Raw genomic sequence first — 17073 nt, forward strand, 5'->3', positions numbered from 1 at the left:
TTTCGGTACTCGTGCCGGCTGTAGGTGGTAGTGATGGGAAGTTTATGGTGGGTACCCTCTTGCGGCCTGCGGGCAGCTCCAAGCAACAACCTGGTGGACCTGTAACGGGGGTGGGGGAAAATAGCTCTATCTTGTCCATTATTCCACCCCCCAGTTAACTAACGAGGCCGGGGGAAACAGCTCTCTCTAGTCCGTTATCCCGTCCCCAGTTAGCTAACTATTCTAGAGCACTCCCAGAGTTCCTAAGGCAGCCTCTCTCGTTCAACACCTTGTAACCTAGGTATTCGACTACCTAGGTGCTAAGACTACAAGGCGCCGTCACTTGATCAGCTACCCGAAACTCTAGAGAGAACTCTAGAATACAGAATCATTGCCACAAACGTAAAAGAGAAAACGAAAGGAAAGAAATGAATAGTGAAGTAATTAGTGAGGGTTTGGGGTGAGAGGGAGAGAGGTGGGAGGGGCGAGGAGGGTCATTAGTTGAAAGTGAGAGTTTAGAGAGGGGTGGAGGGAGAGGAATAGATAGGTAGTAGTAGAAGAGTAGAGAGTAGAAGACGAAATGCTGCCACCATCCATTCATGATCATTACATACAAGACAAGGAATGGAACTTGCCTGTATCACAAAATTCACCAAAGATGTTATCATGAGTTCATTATTAGTAGTTCCCATCTTTATCATGTACTCATTCTAAACCATGAAACCAGTAACTACAGAGGCTTTCTCACCTCAACTCAAATCTCTAGGGAACAAAGTTAAACACAATTTAAATAATAAATTCATAATTATATTTCACATGAAGTATCATAATTTAGCAATTCAATTAAAATGTTCCAGTTTAATATGCAAAGTGAGTCATCATCCAAGAATTCGAGAACCCTACAACTTGACTGCCCCTGATCATCACACAACATATGTAAACACGACCAAGTCACCTTACTGCTCAACTCACCAAGTGTCTCTGCCTATAGCTGGATAGAGAGGGGGGGGGGGGGTCTGTAGTTGACAGAGACTCCCGCCCTGCCGGCCGACAGCCTCCCTGCTCTGCTCGTCTGCTGTTCTCTTGATTAATGCTCCTTTCTGGATAGTTCTCCGAGTTTATATTGGGGAACCTAGTAGCTAACTCCGCCCACAAATAGATAGCCTCCGGCACTACCAAGCCACTCCTTAAACGTCGGCTTGTTTGAAGGCTACCAGACTACAATTAAGAGCTTAGCGGAAGCAAGGTGAAATTCTCATGATCTGACCTCAGGTCACTTGAGGTCATTAACGCTTTGAGGTGTGAGATCTCAGGCAGACAACTGGCGCCTCTCAGATCCTTGTCTGTGACTCATGTACTCTATATATATTTTAAATAAACTAACTCAAACACTTTTACAGTGTTACATCTCCCCTTCTCCCCGAAATAAAGTTTTTGCAACACTGCTAAAGCAAGCTAGCTGTGTGCAACAACTTTATTAACGAAAAAAAAATACATCCTAGCTAAACAAATATACATCATCCTACTCTAAAAAATGAAATATATAGACAGACGTCCATTGTCTCTGGCTGGGCGACGTCACTGCTTGGTCTTGTAGATAATCCTGTACCACATTTCTTCAACACAACTGCCTCCGTCGCTTCTCCGTCGTTAACGCACAACAACCCTTGGTCAACCCGAAAGCCGTTACTACTTGAACTGCGCACAGGACCGTGGAATTCGGTTGTCCCAGCTGATCTGTAATTGGCCCTACGTCAGTCACCATGAGAGACGTATATTGGGGTTCTTCACAGCTATAGGGACTACAAGTTTCGAGACCTCCATATAGTTGCCTACAGTAGAAATCCCATCCTACTCTTCTTCCTCCCTGTTGCTCCAGCACGCCTCCTTCAGAGAGCTACTTCTGACAGCCACATCAAGTCCGCATGACACAGGAAGAATCACTCAACAGAGCAACATGCTTGTAGGAGGGGCGGCCAGTTAAGGCAAACGATCCTGTCTTGCAATTACGCTCCATGCAATGATGCTGACACCAGCAAGGGACACTAGGTATCATGTCTCACTCAGCTTGTCTTATCTTCTCTTCTTTCTTCTCTCTTCTTTCTTCTTTCTTCTCTCTTCTTTCTTATCTCTTCTTTCTTCTCTCTTCTTTCTTCTCTCTTCCTCCTCCCATGGGTCTTTGACAAGCGACCTGGGGTCCATTGGGGTCCGTCCGTCCTGGGGTCCATCCTGGGTAGACCGATGTTGGTGGGACAGACTGGAGTCGTTGTTGCTCCTCTTCCATCTTTACTGGGTCGTCTGGGGTCGTCTGCAGAACGACCTGGGGTCCACTGGGGGTCCGTCCGTCTTGGGGTCCGCTGGGGTCCGTCCGTCCTGGGGTCCACTGGGTAGACCAATGTTGACTGACCGAGAGGGCTGCATCTTGGGGTCCCCTGGGGTGGTGATGGTGGTGGAGCCATGACCTCCAGGTAGTGGGCTGGTCGTGGTGGTGGTGATAAACGCCCGTGAGTATGGCACACAGCAGCCGTCTCCCTCTTCTGTATGTGCGTCTCTCCTCTCTTCTGGCTCCCACCTGTGGATGAACATAAAGGCGACAATACCCGTGTTCCATCTTGTTGTGTGACCCTGTAGTTTGTATAGGGTTCACACAGTCCAATTATAAGCTCTCCTCCTGGCAACAACTACACTTAAATTTTAATAATCCAATTAACTCTGAATGATACTGACTTGGTGGAACATAAAACAGTAACAGAGTAAAGTTAGAGAAGAGAGAATAAGGTCATCACTACTTAATTTGTCACTAAACCAATCTCCACAATAAATATCAAAACTAATAGACCAAACACTAGCCTAACTTAACTATACCGTTCCTAATCTTAAGTACATAATTAACCGCCGTTACTCCCACCCTTAACCTACAGCCACCTACGTGACCCAGAGTGTTTTCCTAGCTTCTCCGCCGTTCAACAACTCAAAACTTTTGCCACACCTGTGACCAGACTATCTAACGTCGAGCGTCCCCAACGTGAAGTCTACTGACATACTAAGGCTCCCCCTAGCATGCTGTACAAGACCAGTACACCTCGGGTTATTGCGTTCAAATGGAGTAAAACAGTCGATCGCAATAATCTGAGCAGAACCACTACTTAAAAACTACACCTGCCACTCCCCACTGACCTGGAGACCAGCGGTGGCTGGGTGTCCCCGTGGGACATGCGAGGTCACCTGTCACACTCAGCTGACCTGCACTACCAACACCGCTAAGTTCCCAAATCGCCAAATCTTATTACTAACATAAATCACTACACACGCAAGTTCTGGTGAACATTCCCTGAACACCACAAAACTCACAAAATCACTAAACACAACACCAGAGAATCACAATCTCCTAACCTGAAAAAAGTTCGCTAACTCGCGAAAGTAAAACACCTGTCAAGATCTCCCTGATAGCGCCTGAGCGGCAAAAAGACACGTGGGACTGAACAATGTTAAAAGAACACCAACTACCTACAACATTGTTCAACACCGCTGCCATCATTGTAACGGGGGTGGGGGAAAATAGCTCTATCTTGTCCATTATTCCACCCCCCAGTTAACTAACGAGGCCGGGGGAAACAGCTCTCTCTAGTCCGTTATCCCGTCCCCAGTTAGCTAACTATTCTAGAGCACTCCCAGAGTTCCTAAGGCAGCCTCTCTCGTTCAACACCTTGTAACCTAGGTATTCGACTACCTAGGTGCTAAGACTACAAGGCGCCGTCACTTGATCAGCTACCCGAAACTCTAGAGAGAACTCTAGAATACAGAATCATTGCCACAAACGTAAAAGAGAAAACGAAAGGAAAGAAATGAATAGTGAAGTAATTAGTGAGGGTTTGGGGTGAGAGGGAGAGAGGTGGGAGGGGCGAGGAGGGTCATTAGTTGAAAGTGAGAGTTTAGAGAGGGGTGGAGGGAGAGGAATAGATAGGTAGTAGTAGAAGAGTAGAGAGTAGAAGACGAAATGCTGCCACCATCCATTCATGATCATTACATACAAGACAAGGAATGGAACTTGCCTGTATCACAAAATTCACCAAAGATGTTATCATGAGTTCATTATTAGTAGTTCCCATCTTTATCATGTACTCATTCTAAACCATGAACCCAGTAACTACAGAGGCTTTCTCACCTCAACTCAAATCTCTAGGGAACAAAGTTAAACACAATTTAAATAATAAATTCATAATTATATTTCACATGAAGTATCATAATTTAGCAATTCAATTAAAATGTTCCAGTTTAATATGCAAAGTGAGTCATCATCCAAGAATTCGAGAACCCTACAACTTGACTGCCCCTGATCATCACACAACATATGTAAACACGACCAAGTCACCTTACTGCTCAACTCACCAAGTGTCTCTGCCTATAGCTGGATAGAGAGGGGGGGGGGGGGTCTGTAGTTGACAGAGACTCCCGCCCTGCCGGCCGACAGCCTCCCTGCTCTGCTCGTCTGCTGTTCTCTTGATTAATGCTCCTTTCTGGATAGTTCTCCGAGTTTATATTGGGGAACCTAGTAGCTAACTCCGCCCACAAATAGATAGCCTCCGGCACTACCAAGCCACTCCTTAAACGTCGGCTTGTTTGAAGGCTACCAGACTACAATTAAGAGCTTAGCGGAAGCAAGGTGAAATTCTCATGATCTGACCTCAGGTCACTTGAGGTCATTAACGCTTTGAGGTGTGAGATCTCAGGCAGACAACTGGCGCCTCTCAGATCCTTGTCTGTGACTCATGTACTCTATATATATTTTAAATAAACTAACTCAAACACTTTTACAGTGTTACAGACCAAACTCACACAAGTCAAGCCTGGCCTCGGCCTTGGGGAGTAGAAGTAGTCCCAGAACCCCCATCAACCAGGTATCAACCCGGTTCCTAGTATCAACGTCCCCGCTCTCTGACCAGGTCTCCTGGTTGGTGACCTGGTCAACCAGCCTGTTGATTACGGCTGATTACGTATCCTTTAGAGGTGTTTATCAAGTTCTCTTTTGAACACGGTGAGAGACCGGTCATTTGTGCCTCTCTCGTAGTGTTCAAAAGAGAACTCGATACATACCTCTAAAAGTTACCTGATCAACCAGGCTGTGATTCATACTTCTGGCTGTGAGCAGGCTATTCCAACAGTCTGGTTGACCTGACCATCAACCAGTAGGCCTGCTCAGAGAGAAAATGATAGGATGGATTACGAGAACTTTAAATCCAGGGATCCCACCACAATGGTTGTACTCTTCAAGTCACTTGTGTTGTCCCGTCTCGAGTACTGCTAGTACTCACTTTCCCCTACAGAGCAGGAGAGATTGCTGAAATAGAGGGAATACAGAGAACATATACGGCACGCATAGACGCAATAAAGCACCTAAATTATTGGGATCGTCTCAAAGCTCTCCAAATGTACTCAACTAGAAAGGATACGAGAGAGATACCAAATAATATACGCGTGGAAAGTACTGGAGGGACAGGTCCCAAATCTACACAGTAAAATATCAACATACTGGAGTGAACGATATAGAAGAAAATACGAAATAGAACCAGTGAAGAGCAGGGGTGCCATAGGCTCAATCAGATTCTTTTTTTGTTTAATTAACACATTTAGGTACATCTGCATTTGGGGAGCTACCCTAGACTATATGTACAGTGTGTCAAAAAGCTAGCTACGTGATGCTAAAATCCCTATCACACAGGATGGTTAGTCATACAAAGACATGTGATAAGTAGTCTGCACTGCCACACACACTGGATGCATTATGAGGATATCATCAACACAAGAGTGAATAAGATAGCAGTGGTACTAAAAGTCCCCATCTCGCAGGATGGTTAGTCATATAGGGTCATATGTTCAGTAGCCTGCACTGGCAAATTTTGGGTGCATTATGAGAATATCTTCAAGAACACGAGAGTGAATAAAGTAATTGCAAAGCTCCAGGTACACATGCCAAAGGGTCTGAATGGTCTGATAACTGGGCATTCGGTGATGTAGTGTGCAAGGGCATGCCCCAGTGCCTCAGTCAGAGAACACTGTATAAACATCAGAGGTTCACGGATGTTTAACATCCTTCCAGCGAGTATAAGAAATATTGCCGGAAGAACCGTGAATATCTTCAAGAGAAAACTAGATAGTGTTCTTAAAGGAGTGCCGGACCAACCGGGCCGAGGTGGGCCTGCGGGCCGCTGGAAGCAACAGCCTAGTGGACCAAACTGTCACAAGTCAAGCCTGGCCTCGGGCCGTGCTTGACAGAGTCCGTACAGAGAACAGTCTAAACATCAGGAGTCCACGGTTGTTCAGTACTCTCCTAGCAAGTATAAGGAATATTGCCGTAACAAGGATGTCTTCAGTAGGCAATGAGATAAGTTCCTAGAAGGAGTGCCGGACCAACTGGGTTGTAGTAGATATGTGGGCCTGCGGGCCGCTCCCAGCAACAGCCTGTTGGACCAAGTTACCGGCCGGGCTCGGCGAGTAGAACTCTCAGAACCCACTTCAGGTAAACTCCGGTTAATTCTAATAATATTTCCCAGGAATTAAACATTGTTGACAAACCTATAGATACAGTAAGTCACTATGATATAACAACGGTGCGGTGTTTAAAAAAAATACACACACAAATAAATTACAAAATTAATTAAATAATTAACCTTCCCGCCAGATGCACTATAACTTTGCTAATCAAAGCGTGCGGCTATCATACATTAAGTTAAACATTTAATGGAGTGTTGTGTTATGTAAACACGAGTTAATATCACTTGTTGTTGTTTAAGATTCACTACCTGGAACAAAATTCCAAGTAGCACGGGCTATGGTGATCCCGTAGTAATATCACTATTCTTAGTGCACTTGAGTGGGGGAAGTGGTGCCTCTGGCAGTCATGGGTCACCCCTGGCAACAAAGGGGCTTGTTGTTGTTGTTGTTTAAGATTCAGCTACTGGGAACAAAACGTTCCAAGTAGCACGGGCTATGGTGAGCCCGTAGAACAAAGGGGCATCCTGAACAACGTATTATACCTTACGCTATCCTCTTTCCTCCTCTATTTATCAACCCTCGTGTTTTAAATTGTTATTGGTTTGTTTTAAAATATTAGCATTCAGGAGAATGCAATATATTCAGGAGAATGCAATATATTCAGGATATATATATATATATATATATATATATATATATATATATATATATATATATATATATATATATATAATATGTCGTACCTAGTAGCCAGAACGCACTACTCAGCCTACTATGCAAGGCCCGATTTGCCTAATAAGCCAAGTTTTCATGAATTATTTGTTTTTCTACTTCCTAACCTACCTAACCTAACCTAACCTAAGTTTTTCGGCTACCTAACCTAACCTAACCTATAAAGAGAGGTTAGGTTAGGTTAGGTAGGGTTGGTTAGGTTTGGTCATATATCTACGTTAATTTTAACTCCAATAAAAAAAGTGACCTCATAAATAATGAAATGGGTAGCTTTATCATTTCATAAGATAAAAAATAGAAAAAATATATTAATTCAGGAAAACTTGGCTTATTAGGCAAATCGGGCCTTGAATAGTAGGCCAAAAAGTGAGTTCTGGCTACTAGGTACGACATATATATATATATATATATATATATATATATATATATATATATATATATATGTCGTACCTAGTAGCCAGAACGCACTTCTCAGCCTACTATGCAAGGCCCGATTTGCCTAATAAGCCAAGTTTTCATGAATTAATGTTTTTTCCGACTACCTAACCTACCTAACCTAACCTAACTTTTTCGGCTACCTAACCTAACTTTTTCGGCTACCTAACCTAACTTTTTCGGCTACCTAACCTAACTTTTTCGGCTACCTAACCTAACCTAACTTTTTCGGCTACCTAACCTAACCTAACTTATAAAGATAGGTTAGGTTAGGTAGGGTTGGTTAGGTTCAGTCATATATCTACGTTAATTTTAACTACAATAAAAAAATTGACCTCATACATAATGAAATGGGTAGCTTTATCATTTCATAAGAAAAAAATTAGAGAAAATATATTAATTCAGGAAAACTTGGCTTATTAGGCAAATCGGGCCTTGCATAGTAGGCTGAAAAGTGCGTTCTGGCTACTAGGTACGACATTATATATATATATATATATATATATATATATATATATATATATATATATATACAGAATGAGATATATTCAGCATTCAGGAGAATGCAACCAGATAATATAATGTGTCTTCAAGCATTGTGAGTTCGACTATGAGAGCTGATGTGGATGAATGAATGAAACAACTATATAATGCCCATTCAAAATAATTGTAAATATACCTCAAGAGATGGTATTATGATACACAGTATGGAAGATGGTAGTAATACAGCGGGGGAGAACACTATGTAGACCGCGATAACTAAACTAGGCTATAACTGGCCTGTATGTCTTTATATTGAGGCTGGGAATGCCAGTGAACTCTGAGCCACGCGGCAACATCTCTGTTTTGAGCTGCGCTCCATTTGCCCGTTTGGGATCCAAGACTCGTTTACATATCGGAAGTGTTCACGGAATAAATAGAAACGAAGTCATAACTATTGTTTCTGGGTCATATCGTTCTGGAAATAAATGAAATGTGTGTGTGTGGCGGAGTGAGTTGGCAACGTGGGAGAGGGTTGGTGGTAGGCGCGGTAACTCTCCCGCCCACACGCTGCCAATGTCAGTTTCCCGATTATTTAATTCCCGATTATTTCATTTCCCGATTATTTCATTTCCCGATTACTCATTTGTGCAATTATTCCTGTCAAAGCCGAGTAGGAGACGACGTCCATGCTGGCTTTATTGTTGTTGTGCTGGCTATCACTTATTAGGAATTCATAATTCACATTCTTTGTTCAGTTCAAGCTGGATTGTATAACAATACAACTTTAAGCTGATAGCCGAAGACAGAATGACAGTCGCTGAAATCAAATGTGCTGTGAAAATGCTAACCAATCAGCAATGGGGGGGGGGGGGGTCAAATTCATGTGGATTCCCTTTCGTGGTGGAATTGTGGAAGTGAAGGTACTGATGCGGTGACTGCTCAAGGGTGTAGGGGACTTTATTCTATACCTTTTAATCCACAAGTCACTTCTACAAATCAGAGGCATCAACAACGCCGTGACAATGTAGGCCTAGCCTAACTGAACAAAAAGTAGAAAAACAAGTTGATGAATCTGTACGCTGGTACAATGGCAGTTGTACAACTACCTTGAGGTTACCTTGAGGTGCTTCCGGGGCTTAGCGTCCCCGCGGCCCGGTCGTAGACCAGGCCTCCTGGTTGCTGGACTGATCAGAAACTAGGTGAGTAATGGAGTATAATAAATCCCACACTGCTAGAGTTAGAAAAACACTGCTATAAAAATATAAATAGTGTAGTTGGTTAGATTCCCCTCCACACTTTGCGCCCGCAAGATGACAGAAACCTGAGAGTTAGTAAATGTTAATCTCCTTTTTTGTCGACCTGTTGACGGTTAAGGTGGTTGTTGTTGTTGTTGTTAAGATTCAGCTACTGGGAACAAAAAGTTGCAAGTAGCACGGGTTATGGTGAGCCCGTAGTGGACTTACCTGGCACAGGAGCGGGGCAGTGGACTTACCTGGCACAGGAGCGGGGCTGTAACTGTTAAGGGGGTTCCAGCTACGTCAGGGTACAAGTGACACTGAACAATCCAGCGGGTTTTCTTCCCCTTTTTGTTCCTCACAGGGTGACTTACGCCCTTCTAAAAACTACTCTTTCAGGGCAAAATAAAAAAAAATGGTGAAACTAACATTTAAATATGTTTGCTTTTACGAGAGACTAAACGAAAGCAAATAATAGAATAATAATAGGTCAGTCGTTGGAATGTTTGATTGGCCCATTTAAAGAAAGGAACGACTATTGGGTTACGTTGGCCGAGATTCAGTTCTCGGGTCCCGACCTAATAGTCTCACGACAGGTGTAGTTCGTCCTTTGGGGTCCATCTTAAGTTTTTGAACCATGTAGGCCTATAACAGGGTAGTTGATTTATGGAACCAATTACCGTGTAACGTGGTGGAGGTGGGGTCCCTCGATTGTTTCATGCGTGGGTTGGACATGTTTATGAGTGGGATTGGGTGGTTATAGATAGGAGCTGCCTCGTATGGGCCAATAGGCCTTCTGCAGTTACCGCGTTCTTAGGGGGGTAGAAATAGCCTAAGCTACTCTATCTCTTTGAGATGTATTTATTGCTTATCTCAATAAACATACTTGAACTTGTACCGCGTTCTTATGTTCTTATATATGTATAACCCCCCCCCTCCACCACATTATTTTCTCAAGGTAAATATTACTCCAGAGTTCTACATTTTTATTTGTGTTGTGCAGGGTCGGTGCTGAGCGAGTATGTGAGCCAGTACGAGGTCCTGCGGTATGACTCCCAGCTGGTCCACCGCAGCCATCAACGGGTTAAGAGGGCGCTATACGGCGACCAACAGGTAATTACAATCTCTTGCTTTCACACACACACAAATCACAATAGCATGATGCATCAAATGAACAAATGAACAAGGGGCCGTGATGAGGGTTCGAACCTACGTCCGAGAGGGGTTCCAGACGCGACTCGGTCGACTGTGCCTTTCGGTCTCTCCTCTCTATGATCCTCTAGAACGTAGGTTCGAAACCTCATCGCGGCCCTTGTGGATTTGTTCATTATAATCTCTTGATTTATGTAGATTGTGGTTTTAGTCATTACCAAGAAAGACCATTAAGACCAAGTGTATTAATTGAATACACAACGGTACAATATGACTTGAGATGTTTTGGAATGATGTGGGAAGATTATTATGAGGACAGCGTAAAGCCAGTGTAGTTATAGCACTTGTAAAAGATGTGGGGCGACAGGATAGGAGTTGGGGTATGAGGATGGAGGGAGGGAACGGTGACCAATCACTTGCAACTTGGGGGATCGAACGCCGATCCTGCAAAATGCGAGGCCGTCGCTGTGCCGACCATTCCAAGCAGATAGACCACCAAGTGGGAGTACAGCATACATGCTGAGGTAAGTTGCCAGATAAAAAAAAATGCAGTTGTAAAAGATCTGCTTAGATACTGCTAGTGGAAGTATGCGTATCATAGCAACAGTAACGTGTAGAGTAATTTGTGGCTGTAATTTTAGTACTAGTAAACAAAAAATCACCAGTTCAAGTATGTTTGAGATAAGCAAGAAATACATCTCAAAGGGATAGAGTAGCTTAGGCTATTTCTCCCCCCCCCCCCCCCCCCCCGATTCACCAGTTTTGTAGTGTGTGGTAAGTTTGGGGGGAGCCGGTCGGCCGAGCAGACAGCACGCTGGACTTGTGATCCTGTGGTCCTGGGTTCGATCCCAGGCGCCGGCGAGAAATAATGGGCAGAGTTTCTTTCACCCTATGCCCCTGTTACCTAGCAGTAAAATAGGTACCTGGGTGTTAGTCAGCTGTCACGGGCTGCTTCCTTGGGGTGGAGGCCTGGTCGAGGACCGGGCCGCGGGGACACTAAAAAGCCCCGAAATCATCTCAAGATAACCTCAAGATCATCTCAAGATTCATCAATATCAGCTTACGGAAGAACCGATCACGTTGACCGTTGACATTTTAATTAGCTTCCCGACCACCAGGTCATTGACCATATTTTATTGTCTTGAGCACATAACATAATTTTTCTCTCTTACATTATCATTCACAAGAACCGTAGGAGCCTATTAATTCCCTTCAATTTCTCCTCTTGCTCAATCTTCCGCAGATTTTTAGCCAATATTTTTACTTTACTTTTTATTAATTGGTTAGAAGTTTTGAATATTGTTAGTTAGGTAAAATGCTTAGCTTACACGAAGCCTCCATCACGCGGCACGCGCTGCAAGAGTTGGTAAGCAAGCAAGCAAACTAGCAAACGTTATATCGCCATATGACCATAACATGACCAGTTTTACCAAATGGTTACTGTTGGCTATGTCCAGATGATCATTTGGTCAGGGAAGGCTGGCCACAGAACCAGGCTGTGAAAGTAGAGCAACTATAGCGAGCTCGATAACGCTATGCGTACTAGTGGCTTTAGGTATTGTATGTAATAGCTCTATCTATATATCCAACACTGTGTTTGTAACTAATCTTCTCTGTATATATTTTTACCTGAATAAACATTTGATTTGATTTTGATTTGTAATCAAACACGGGTAAACAGGTAATAGACACGTTTAATACGCACTTTCCCCCGCCAGGTGTCACTTTGGTCGTGCCCACTAGGCTTACCATCAAGCTACCTGCAGTTCACGTGTATATAATATACAACTATGTGTGCTTATGACTGCTACGAACAAGACTCTAATTACACACATGAATTTTTTAGGCATTTTTCAAGTAAAAATGTAATACATGTAATTACATATACACCAAGGTTAGGCACGTTTAATTGATTTGCCAAGTTTAGGTTTCCCATTGTTCATAGTTTGGCTTGGGTAAGGTGGTGTGGTCGATTATGGCACGTCTGGGATCCTCTTGGACGTAGGTTCGAACCCTAATCACGGCCCTAGTGGAATTGTTCATGTGGTGTGGTTAAGTCTAGCCTAGGCGGCGGCTTGTCCAGCATCAGCTGGAAAAGAATGAAGCACCGCTGTAGCCATATCTTTGAATATACAGTAGTTAGGTTCAGAAATTTACAAATATGACTTACTAAAGTAGTTTGTCAATATTGTAGGTTACAGTATCTACATTGTAAATTAAATATATTGTAAATATTGCACCTGCTGAATCAAACTGGACTGCATGTAGAGTATTTGAAGTATCCCAGATCAAACTCTAAAGGCGAAGCTTACTCTGACACGATAATCATTGCCCAGTAATTACTTAATAAATGTCAAGTTTCCAGTTAGGGTTATCTCTAGTGACCATGGGCCAGATTCACGAAGCAGTTACGCAAGTACTTACGAACGTGTACATGTTTTCACAATCTTTGGCGGCTTTGTTTACAATTATTAGACAGTTAATGAGCTCTGAATCACCAGGAGGCTGTTTATAACAATAACAACAGTTGATTGGCAAGTTTTCATGCTTGTAAACTGTTTAATAAATATAAACAAAGCCGCCAAAGATTGAGAAAAGATGTACACGATCGTAAGTTCTTGCGTAACTGATTCGTGAATCTGGCTGCATGGCACCACGCCCATTATATATATACCTGAGGACCCACCACCTAGTAATTTTGACGAAGTCTGTACATCCTCAGTCATATATTTCTAGCTTAGCCAGTGTGGTCCATGGTGGATGAATGCCTGAAAAAATATAAAAAATATGATTCACAATGAAATGGCAAAAGCATCATATATTTTCTAACCATGATAATATAATGAAGTACTGTATTCTTTAAAGGAGATCATTCAACTGTGAGTCTAATCAATCTGTTGTGAAAAACTAAATAATTAAACAAATAAAAGATCTTTTGGCAAATGGGGGGTTGCAAACAAGATTAGTACAAGGGAAGAGTATCTTTTGAACGGACTGAGAGGTCCGTTGACAGTTATTGCTTAATTGTTAATTGTCAAGACAATTAACAATGGAACAATAATTGTCAAGGTTGTGGGCTCCGGGCCGGGCTAGGGGAGTTAGAACTCCTAGAACCCTATCCAGGTACAATTAACCTAGTTGTGGGGTATTCACACATGATCACATCCCGAGGATAAGTGTGGATATCAGACCAGACAGCAAACCAACTAGTGTGAGACAGATAGCAAAGTATGTTGACCAGACCACACACTAGAAGGTGAAAGGACAACGACGTTTCGGTCCGTCCTGGACCATTCTCAAGACGATGAGACAATTAGCAATCGACTTGAGAATGGTCCAGGACGGACCGAAACGTCGTCGTCCCTTCACCTTCTAGTGGTTGGTCTGGTCAACATACTTTACCCAAGTTATTGTGACTCATCGCATTCAGATAGCAAAGTATATCGGAAACATTTCCTACATTTACAGAGGTCACTGTTTCACAGTACCATAGCTCACATCCATACCGACACATAGACTATTATTATTATTAACGTCTTTATTGACAACATTTAATTACAATTTTGCCTAGTCTGAGGATTTCAATTAGCTGTGCTTTCGAACAGGAATCAAATGACAATATTTACTTACTACAACACAAGCCTTAACTCTCAAATATTTAAGAGCATGAAATAGTAGGAAAGTGTATCCTTTGAGGATATACTGACTCAGACTCTCCTATTGATCTCCACAATCTTTCATTTTAATTTCTTACTAACTGACCGACCCTGACTGTTGCCTTTTGCCTCGCAATGGCCTGCGCACTTCAACTCTTCCACTCGGGTCTTCTTTTCTTAACTTCTCAGAACTTATTTACCCAAAGTATGATTCTTGGCACACTTCTTGCCCATTAAATTTGCATTTAATATAAGTCCACAATTTTATAAGGCATTAGTTTTTACTTATTTGTTGCCCATTCTACGCTGTCGTGTGCAGCTACATAAATAAAATATTCAGTGCAATTTGGCAGTTAGTTCTGTTATAACTGTTATAATATTTACATTAAAGCTAAAAGAAATCACCTTAGAACCCACGATCTTGGACTGCTTGGGTGCTTATATTTCTAGTCCAGCAGCCAAGTTGTATTATACTCATAACTTTGTAAGAACTTTTAAGAGCAAAATAGGTGAAATAGGTCTCGCAATATCCTCACCTGTTTTCCTCATCTTTGTGTTGATGTTGTCCTTGTGCTCCTCGTGTGCAAATTTATTTAAGAATCACATAAAACTCTCAGTATTACTGTTCTTCATATTTTTTTTAAATTATTTCATTATATTTTTCTGAAATAGATTAAGTAGCAAAACTATTCCCATACGTACATTTATCTCCTTCCATGAGAAGAACTCGGCAGCAAACACTTAGTTAATAAAGTATTAGCAGCCCTCACACTGAAGTTTTAGCAAGCTCAGAGCAGATACAGAACAAATATCTATATTAATAAGTTTAATTAGTAATGGTAATGTCTTCTCACAGACATAATAACATAGGACAAAAACCCACACTTGTGAAATTTGTGTAAGGAATTTACACAAAGTCTTTCACACTCTCCTATGTGCTTTATCAAGGTCTAAGTGTGTGATTAGGACAAGACTTACATTTCAAGTCTAATCATTAATCACACACTCAGACCTTGATAAAGCACTCAGGAGAGTGCAAAAGACTTGGTGTAAATTCCTAACATAAATTTCTCAAATACACAAGTGTGGGTTTTTATCTAAAGTTTAGTAATTAATTTTGGGTTATTCTCCTATGTGATTATGAAAAAACATTGTTCATATATATAAATGTATTTGGGATAGGAATGAATTCATTTGGAATTCTTTAAACTATTAATCATAAAAATTATTTGTTTCATGTAGTGTTGTATGCATATGTATACAGTATTTAGCTTTACATAGTATCCATATTGTATTATTTGCTTTAAAATAACTTTGTTTCAACTCTGGAACTTCAAACCCATGATGTCATTGATATCTCAAGTGTGTAAATTTAATGTGATATTGCAAACTTAATTAAAACAATTTATCTGTTTGCAGCTGACCTTATCTTTTGCATCACATGGGCGATCTTTTCACCTGCGTTTGAAGCGGGATACACAGACGATCAGCCCATTTGTGAAAGTAGAAGTCCCAGCTGATTTAGAGGGACTAGATGTTAATCACCTCTATGAAGGGACCCTTCAAAGTGAGTCAGTTATGCTATGCGCATTAAAATATGTTTTCTTATTTTATAATGCTATACAGGTTCATACTAATTGCAACTACTGTACCTGTTCAATTTGCTTCAAAGGTGACAGTACCGTACAATACTGTAACAGTAATATTTTTGTTAAAACCACTAATGACTGAAAAAAGATTTACACATTGTAGCATCATAGTATAATACATGTACAAATAATTTTGTGTTTGCAGATGACCCAGGATCTCACGTCTGGGGAAGCATACGGGAAGGGGTATTTGAGGGTGTGATAGCCAGTGAGCGTGACGGCACTTTCTATGTTGAACGTGCTCATAAATACTTCCCACGCCATAATTCCACACATGCGGGCTTCCACTCTGTTATATATCATGACGATCATGTGGATGACCCCTACACGAGGGTTCGGGAAGGGCACACTTCGGGTTGTGGTGCGACGGATGATGTAGCTGCCTGGATGGACAGTGTTCAAAATTCTGCAGATTTAGAAGAAGAAAAAGAGGAAGCGGCCAAGCGATACTTACAAACGCCAGCCCACCTCCGTAGTCAGTACAAATACAAAAAATGGTTGGACACACAAGATAAATATAGAACAGTTCAAGAAGAGAGTGGGTTTCATGGCATGTACGACAGTATTCTAGATGATTATCATAATAAGTACAGTGAGGAAGTCAACACACGGCATAAGAGAGCGGTTGGGATTGGTGTTGGAGAAGATAACAAAGGAACTTGTTCTCTCTCCATTCAGACTGACCCTATGCTCTGGCATCACATATTTAAACAGGTATAGTGTAACCTTTTTTATAAGCTTTATTTTTCTATGGTATCTAATTAGTCTCCTTTGTGCTGTTTTTGTATATTGTTCTCTTAAATGTCTTTGTGTTATGCATTTATTGCTGGCTAGTTTAGGATGTTGTCTTCTTTGGCTCCTAATAAATATGTCCTCAGATTTGTGTAGAAATATAATCACCATAGAGTACTACATTATAAGTTTAGTAAAACATTTCTAAAAGACGTGCATTTAGGTTCTTTAAATATTTACTAATAAAAGCACAAAAATAATATAATTATAAAATTTGATCACCTGGCAAATACTATTTAGTATTAGGAGTTGATTTTGATACGTGGGAGGGACTCTTTCAGTGACTTGCCGAGTTGAACTCTGGTGCCACCAAACATTAGCCCAGTACTTCACAGTTTTGAGACCCCCCCCACCCCATCCATTCCCTGCCAGGAGCCAGAACCAGAATCTGGCTAACTATGAGGCAGGAAATCAGAGATCAATGACAAAGCTGAGGAAAACCACACGAGAAAGCTTAAGTGCGACAGC

The 17073-nt window shown here is 41.8% G+C and overlaps 1 protein-coding gene across 4 annotated transcripts in view; it reads left to right on the forward strand.

The window, feature by feature from the left end:
• The window catches only part of kuz (zinc-dependent metalloprotease kuz), a 183903-nt gene that overhangs the window by 141929 nt on the left and 24901 nt on the right, over positions 1-17073 (forward strand). For all 4 annotated transcript variants that reach the window (XM_045756130.2, XM_045756131.2, XM_045756133.2 and 1 more), the window contains exons 2-4: positions 10360-10469; positions 15584-15731; positions 15959-16527. In XM_045756130.2, the coding sequence (XP_045612086.1) occupies positions 10360-10469; positions 15584-15731; positions 15959-16527 (827 nt within the window). The remainder of the gene's footprint in view (positions 1-10359; positions 10470-15583; positions 15732-15958; positions 16528-17073) is intronic.

Source organism: Procambarus clarkii, chromosome 60 (genome assembly GCF_040958095.1).
Source record: "Procambarus clarkii isolate CNS0578487 chromosome 60, FALCON_Pclarkii_2.0, whole genome shotgun sequence".
Taxonomy (NCBI): Eukaryota; Metazoa; Arthropoda; class Malacostraca; order Decapoda; family Cambaridae; genus Procambarus; species Procambarus clarkii.